At 40.9% G+C, this 8018-nt stretch overlaps 2 protein-coding genes across 2 annotated transcripts in view; both read right to left on the bottom strand.

Annotated features, from left to right (window-relative positions):
* Nucleotides 1-1894, bottom strand: part of LOC107615176 (protein FAR1-RELATED SEQUENCE 9-like) — a 2698-nt gene extending 804 nt beyond the window's left edge. The window contains exon 1 of the mRNA XM_016317278.1: nt 758-1894. Coding sequence (XP_016172764.1) covers nt 758-1894 — 1137 coding nt within the window. The remainder of the gene's footprint in view (nt 1-757) is intronic.
* On the bottom strand, nt 1997-2665 carry LOC107615177 (protein FAR-RED IMPAIRED RESPONSE 1-like). Its single transcript, XM_016317280.1, has one exon. The coding sequence runs from the start codon at nt 2663-2665 to the stop codon at nt 1997-1999; it is 669 nt and encodes a 222-aa protein (XP_016172766.1).

Below are 8018 nucleotides of genomic sequence, written 5' to 3'. Positions count from 1 at the left end.
AAATTTTACTATAGCCAGAGAGAAAGTAATTTTTTTTAAACAAAAAAAAAAGAATTATATATGTGAGATATTTGAGTACTAAAGAGACAACAAAAAATAAAATAAAGGGTAGCATTCATAGGAAAAAAAATAAAGTCAATCACAACGTGAAATCAGGATTATGGATTATGGATGCATTTCAACTATGGCAGTCTTTTGTTAAGATCTTCAATTATGCCTTGATTATTTTTCCAGCCTTTGAATTTGAGGCAAGAATATGTGATATGAAAACTACCATCAATTATAAACCGTGAAATCAACATACACAATCCCTTTGCTTACATACGATTTAGCGACCTGCTGGTTTGTGCATTATGCACATCACAATTAAGTCATTAATTTAGCCAACAAAAATAAAACAGACCTGCTGATTTGTGCATTGTGCACATCACAATTAAGTCATTAATTTAGCCAACATAAAATAAAACAACACGGCACACCGTTAGACTTAATCCATTAATTTGTTAGAAAGGTAAAACACAATTCAAACACACTTGCTTCCACAAGTCATGCAAAGCGATCATGGCTCCGACAAAGATACATCCAAGTAATGGTCTTCCTCGCAGGATTCATCTTCATGTTTCTCACTAGCATCGTGACTGCTCCAAAAGTGGCACTAACCAAAGGCAGCATCAACCACAAATCAAATACTACTCATGACATAATAGAAAAAACTAACTACGTAAAAGGAAAACGTAACGTATACTACTCCACTAACCTCTTCCCATGAATCTTGATACTCACTATATCCAGCCTCTTCGTAAACGGCCCTCCGGTGGGTACCACTGCCAACAGCAGCGTGTCCTTGTTCGTGTGTATGCCTTTCTGAACAAGATAATTGGTTATGGCCAACCACACGAAAAATTTCACATCTCTTTACACCCTTGGTAGATGGCTGCCAACCAACACCAAATTTACGGCGCTTGTGGTGACGTAGAACCTGTGGATCCCTTACGCAATCCTCAAGAGTAGATGACACCAGAGGATCAGCTCCTTCCCCACTTGGAGAAACTCTCTTGCTTTTCAAGTGCAAAATTTCATTTCTCAATTTACCAGTGACGTCCACAAAATCATCCACTCGTGCAAAAGCAAGCACACACAACTCCCTGCATAGGTCATTCAACATCCAATTGCGGCAGGTAACCATCGAATCCCAGCAAAACGGTCCCTTTTCCATGAAAGCCCTCACCCTCGAACGGGCATCTTTTGACCACCTCTCCAATACTACACTCGCATGCATTTCAGTGATATCAAGGTGATGAAATACTGAAATAATGTGGTCACAAGGAATCCCAAGGGTCTCCATCCTCATGCACGAACACTTGAAGAATGACCCATTTCGATAATGCGAAACGTGCCATTCTCGGGCAGAATCTCCAGACCGGAATAAGGAGTAGATATATGAACATGCTGTGAATGTACACAAGCTTACCTTTAAAGTGCAAGCCTGTGAAAGCATTGGTCGGAAAATAAGAAATATCTCTCTTGTCAGTACACTTGCCGCAGACCTTTCAAGCGATCGTAGAGGGCTTTGTAGTACCATCTCTCCAACAGTGGATTGTAAGTCAGAGAAAGCTTCCCGGGACCTCATTTGATTGATACATCGAAAGAATTGCTCAACAAAGTCTTTTAAGTTGTGCCGGGAATGCACAAACTTGCCGAGCATAGAGTGAAGCCTCTCACATCTTGACGTGGTTCGGAAGCCCCCAAAGAAATTACCACGGATGTGTGCAGTTGCCCACATATGTCTTCTAGCATATAGATCACACACCCAGGGATTACCTTGTAGGCCTAGCTCAGAAACCACATTATTCCAGCGCTCTTCGAACTCTGCCACTTCATAGTCAAATAACATGCATTTCTTGAATTCAGATGTGAACACAGGATTGCTTATGTTTGAGGTCGCATTTCGGAGTAAGTGCCATGCACACAGACGATGATACGAATTTGGAAAAACTTATTCAATTGCTTTCTTCATGGCTCCATGACCATCAGTGATGACACATACGGGTGCCTTGTCCTTCATGCCTTCCAAAAATTGCTGCAGTAACCACTTATATGTTTCCTCCGTCTCATTCGCAATAAGGGCAGCAGCAAACACGATAGTTTGATTGTGATGATTAACCCCCGAGAAAACCACCAGCGGACACATGTACTTATTCTTGCGATATGTCGCATCAAATGCTAATACATCCCCAAATATTTCATAATCCAGTTGACTACAGTTATCACACCAAAATAAATGCACCAAACGACCTTCTTTGTCCGCTAGGTGTCTAACAAACATTCCCGGATTTTCTACTTCCATACGTTGCAACAACTTAAGGCACGCACTTGCATCCCCACCAATAATCCTCCGTTGCTTGTCAATTCTGTTGTACATGTCTCTCTTCAAAAATGGAACATTTTCATACCCGCCTGCTGTCTGCACAAACGATGCATAAATCTGTGGGGTCTTGATGCCGACTTTTAACATCATATTCATTTGATCAATTTCCGCCGAGTTCATCCTTCTATGTCTTGGAAGCATGAAAGTAAGTGTGTCCTCAAGCATCTTGTGATTATGAACTTCCTGAAAGTATGTTACAATCCATCTGCCACTATCCTTTTTGATATGGACGCGCATTTCTACCTCACAGCCACACCTTTCCAATTAGCAACTTCGACTCCATTACAAATTCTTGCCTTCCGAAAGCCATGCCTGAAGCATACAAAAGATTGTTGTATCAACTCATTATTTAGATTACGTCGAGTGTAAGAACCCGCGTTTTTACGTAAAATTGTTTTAATAAAATAATTTTAGTGCCCGGAATAGATTCAAAATTTAGAAGTTTTAATTTGAAAATATAAAGGTGAAATTTGGTTTTAGTGAATTTTTCTGAGTCAAAAAAGGTGTTTTTTGAAAAAGACCGAGAACCGATAGTCGAACCGGTCAAACCAGTTTAAGCCTGTCCGGTACTGTATTTTGAGAAAAATAAGATTTAGAAAATTGGTTTATTGTTTTGAAAGGATAAAAATAATTTAGAATAAAAAACCGGATACTAATCTTAAAGGTTTTGGCCCAAAGTGGGCCAAACGGACCAAAAATGCTAACGGATTGGACCGGACCCAAACCGGGCCCAAGGTCCAACATATATAAGCTCACTTAATGAGCTTTTCAGCCCATTTCTTCCCCAAAAGAAAGAGGGGCGCGGTTATGAGAGAAGAGAGGAAGAAGGGAGCGGTTACTATTCACCTCCACCTTTCGGGAGCCATAACTTTTGATCCGGAGCTCCGATTGACGAGCCGTTTGCGGCCACGCGAAGCTCTCGACAAGCTCTTCCCTTCTATCTAAGAAAATCTGGTAAGGAATCGCGTTCTAATTCCCAGTTTCCAGCCCTAAGTTATGCGGGTTTTTGGGTTATGATTTTGAGTAGATTTTGTGGGTTTTCTTGTTTAGGTGATCTCTAGTAGCGGGTAATTATTGGATTTTACCCCTGCTCACGTTGGATAAGGTAAGGTTCTACTAAACCCTTGTGTTTAGTTGTTTTATGTATCTTAGATTTTGATTTTTGGTGATATATGTGTTGTTAGTTTGAGCTTTGGTGTTGGTTGGAGTTGGCTAAGGCTTTGGATCAAGTTTGATGGTTTCGTTTTGGTGGTTGGAGTATTTGGGAATCGGCTAAGTTATGATTTCGGTTTTCTTTATGTAATATGTAATGTTCATGGACACTTAGGCTAGTTGACCCTAAGATAGGATTGAATGTTGTGGGTGTATGAGTAATTATATGTGAATTGATGTTAATTATTGGTGTATGGAATTATTATGGATGATGATGATTGTTGGAGATTATTAATATTGCCGAGTATTGATGATGATTATTTATATTGATGGATGGTACGCGGAATCATGATTACACTTTAATTATGTAAAGTTCATTGCTCTTTCTTTCCCTGGAAATGGCGCCAAAAACATGATGCCAAAACCATGGTTCACAACTCCGTGTAACTAACCAGCAAGTGCACTGGGTCGTCCAAGTAATACCTTACGTGAGTAAGGGTCGAATCTCATGGAGATTGTTGGTATGAAGCAAGCTATGGTCACCTTGCAAATCTCAGTTAGGCGGATATAAATTGATAATGGTGTTTTCGAAAATAATAATTAATAGAATAGGGATAGAAATAACACATTCAGATTGAAGTACGAATGAATATCTTAGAAGCGAAATAAGATGAATTGAATAGAAAACAGTAGTACTTTGCATTAATCTTTGAGGAACAGCAGAGCTCCACACCTTAATCTATGGAGTGTAGAAACTCTACCATTAAAAATACATAAGTGAAGGTCCAGGCATGGTCGAATGGCCAGCCCCTCTGATCTAAGAACCAGGCGTCCAAAGATGGTCAAAAAGACTAGTAAAATGTCCTATTTATAATAAACTAGCTACTAGGGTTTACATGAGTAAGTAATTGATGCATAAATCCACTTCTGGGGCCTACTTGGTGTGTGCTTGGGCTGAGCTTGAGTGTTGCACATGTAGAGGTCCTTCTTGGAGTTGAACGCCAGCTTTTGTGCCAGTTTGGGCGTTCAACTCTGGTTTTGGCTCCTTTTCTGGCGCTGGACGCCAGATTTGGGCAGAAAGCTGGCGTTGAACGCCAGTTTACGTCGTCTATTCTTGGCCAAAGTATAGACTATTATATATTGCTAGAAAGCCCTGGATGTCTACTTTCCAACGCAATTGGAAGCGCGCCATTTCGAGTTCTGTAGCTCCGGAAAATCCACTTTGAGTGCAGGGAGGTCAGAATCCAACAGCATCAGCAGTCCTTCTTTCAACCTCTGAATCTGATTTCTGCTCAAGTCCCTCAATTTCAGCCAGAAAATACCTGAAATCACAGAAAAACACACAAACTCATAGTAAAGTCCAGAAATGTGAATTTAACATAAAAGCTAATGAAAACATCCCTAAAAGTAACTAGATCCTACTAAAAATATACTAAAAACAATGCCAAAAAGCGTATAAATTATCCGCTCATAACAACACCAAACTTAAATTGTTGCTTGTCCCCAAGCAACTGAAAATCAATTAGGATAAAAAGAAGAGAATATACTATAAATTCCAAACTATCAATGAAACATAGCTTTCAATCATATGAGCGGGACTTATAGCTTTTTACCTCTTGAATAGTTTTGGCATCTCACTTTATCCATTGAGGTTCAGAATGATTGACATCTATAGGAACTTCAGATTTCAGGAACCAATGATGTCCTTGAGCTCTTCTATGTCTCTTCCTTGTCTTTGTTGCTCCTCCCTCATTGCTTTTTGATCTTCTCTGATTTCATGGAGCATGATGGATTGCTCTTGATGTTTCACCCTTAGTTATCCCATATTGGAACTCAATTCTCCTAGGGAGGTGTTAATTTGCTCCCAATAGTTTTGTGGAGGAAAGTGCATTTGAGGCATCTCCGGGATCTCATGGTGATGAGCTTCATACGCCTCTTGAGCTCCATGAGTGGGCTCTCTTACTTGCTCCATCTTTTTCTTAGTGATGGGCTTGTCCTCTTTGATGAGGATATCTCCCTCTATGTCAATCCCAGCCGAATTGCATAGGTGGCAAATGAGGTGAGGAAAGGCTAACCTTGCCATAGTGGAGGACTTGTCAAACCTTTCCATCTCCCATGACTCGGATGTGGAAGCTTTTGTCTTCCCTTTCCTCTTTCTAGAGGATTCTTCGGTCTTAGGTGCCATCAATGGTAATGGAAAAACAAAAAGCTTATGCTTTTACCACACCAAACTTAGAATTTTGCTCGCCCTCGAGCAATAAAAGAAAGAATAGATGATGAAGAAGAAGAAATGGAGGAGAGGGAGAGTGGGGAGTGTTTCGGCCAAGAAGGGTGTAGAGGGGTGTGTTGTGTGAATTTGATGAAGAATGGAGGGCTTTATATAGGGAAGGGAGGGGGGGGAAAGGTTTCGGCCATATGGGTGGGTTTGGGTGGAAAATTGGTTTTGAATTTTTGAAGGTAGGTGGAGTTTATGAGGTAGGTTTATGGGGAGGAGTGGATGGATGTGAGTGGTGAAGAGGTGATGGGGAAGAGAGTTTGAGGTGATTGGTGAAGGGTTTTTGGGGAAGAGTATTTATGGGGTTGTGTGAAAGAAAGAGGTGAGAAGAAGTGAGTGGAGGGAGGTGGGGATCCTATGGGGTCCACAGGTCCTGAGTGGATCCTGTGGGGTCCACAGATCCTGAGGTGTTCAAGGATTTACATCCCTGCACCCATTAGGCATGTAAAAATGCCTTTGCACACAACTCTGGGCGTTCAGCGCCAGGTTGGTGGCCATTTTGGGCGTTCAACGCCCATTTGTGTCCATTTCTAGTGTTGAACGCCAGAAGCATGCCTGTTCTGGCGTTCAGCGCCCAGAAGCTGCCCATTTTGGGCGTTCAGCGCCAGAACCATGCTCTGTTCTGGCGCTGAACGCCAGACAGATGCTCCTCCAGGGTGTGACTTTTCTTCTGCTGTTTTTGATTCCGTTTTCAATTTTTATATTTATTTTGTGACTCCACATGATCATGAACCTACAAAGACATATAACTAAGAAAAATATAGTTAGATAAATAAAAATTGGGTTGCCTCCCAACAAGCGCTTCTTTAATGTCAATAGCTTGACAGTGGGCTCTCATGGAGCCTCACAGATGTGCAGAGCTTTGTTGAGACTCTCCAACACCAAACTTAGAGTTTGGTTGTGGCCTCCCAACACCAAACTTAGAGTTTGACTGTGGGGGCTCTGGTTGACTCTGCTTTGAGAGAAGCTTTTTCTGCTTCCTCTATATGGTTGCAGAGGGAGATCCTTGAGTTTTAAACACAAGGGAGTCCTTATTCCATTGAAGGACTATTTCACCTCTGTCAACATCAATCACGGCTCTTGCTGTGGCCAAGAAAGGTCTTCCTAGGATGATGGATTCATCCTCTTCCTTTCCAGTATCCAGGACTATGAAATCAGCAGGGATGTAAAGGCCTTCAACCTTTAGTAACACGTCCTCTACTTGTCCATAAGCCTATTTTCTTGAACTGTCTGCCATCTCTAATGAGATTTTAGCAGCTTGCACCCTATAGATTCCCAGTTTCTCTATTACAGAGAGGGGCATGAGGTTTATTCCTGAACCAAGGTCACATAGAGCCTTAAAGATCATGGTGCCTATGGTACAGGGTATTATGAACTTTCCAGGATCCTGTCTCTTCTGAGGCAATGTCAGTTGATCCAGATCACTTAGTTCATTGATGAACAATGGAGGTTCAACTTCCCAAGTATCAATGCCAAATAATTTGGCATTCAACTTCATGATTGCACCAAGAAACTTGGCAGTTTGCTCTTCAGTAACATCCTCATTCTCTTCAGAAGAGGAATACTCATCATAGCTCATGAAGGGCATAAGGAGGTTCAATGGAATCTCTATGGTCTCTAGATGAGCCTCAGAGTCCTTTTGTTCCTCAGAGGGAAGCTCCTTATTGACCACTGGACGTCCCAGGAGGTCTTCCTCACTATTTTTCGGCTGCCATCTCCTCTTCCTGTTCGAAAATTTCTGAAAGGTTATCTCTGGATTGTTGTAATTTAGCTTCTCTTAATTTTCTCTTCAGAGTCCCTTCAGGTTCTGGATCTGCTTCAACAAGAATATTCTTGTCCTTGCTCCTGCTCATATGACAAAGAAGAGGGCACAGAAATAATAATAATAATAATAATAATATGGATCCTTTATACCACAGTATAGGGATCCCTGTGTGAGTAGAAGAAGAGGGAGAGACAAAGAATGTAATATAATGGAAGAAACACAATTGTGAGTAGGGTTGAGATGTGAGATGAGATGTTAGTAGATGAATAAATAAATAGAATAAGATGGGAGAGGGAAAATTTTCGAAAATAATTTTTGAAAAAGGGTTAGTGATTTTCGAAAATGGTTTTTGAAAAATGTTAGTATTTTTCGAAAATTTTTAAAATCAAAAATAAAAA

The sequence above is a fragment of the Arachis ipaensis genome, chromosome B09, assembly GCF_000816755.2.
Source record: "Arachis ipaensis cultivar K30076 chromosome B09, Araip1.1, whole genome shotgun sequence".
In the NCBI taxonomy this organism is placed as follows: Eukaryota; Viridiplantae; Streptophyta; class Magnoliopsida; order Fabales; family Fabaceae; genus Arachis; species Arachis ipaensis.
Note: the sequence above shows the minus strand (reverse complement) of the source record. Positions and strands in the feature narration are given on the sequence as shown.

Coding starts and splice junctions, on each gene's coding strand:
- LOC107615177 (XM_016317280.1), bottom strand. CDS start 2,665: ATGCGCGTCCATATCAAAAAGGATAGTGGCAGATGGATTGTAACATAC.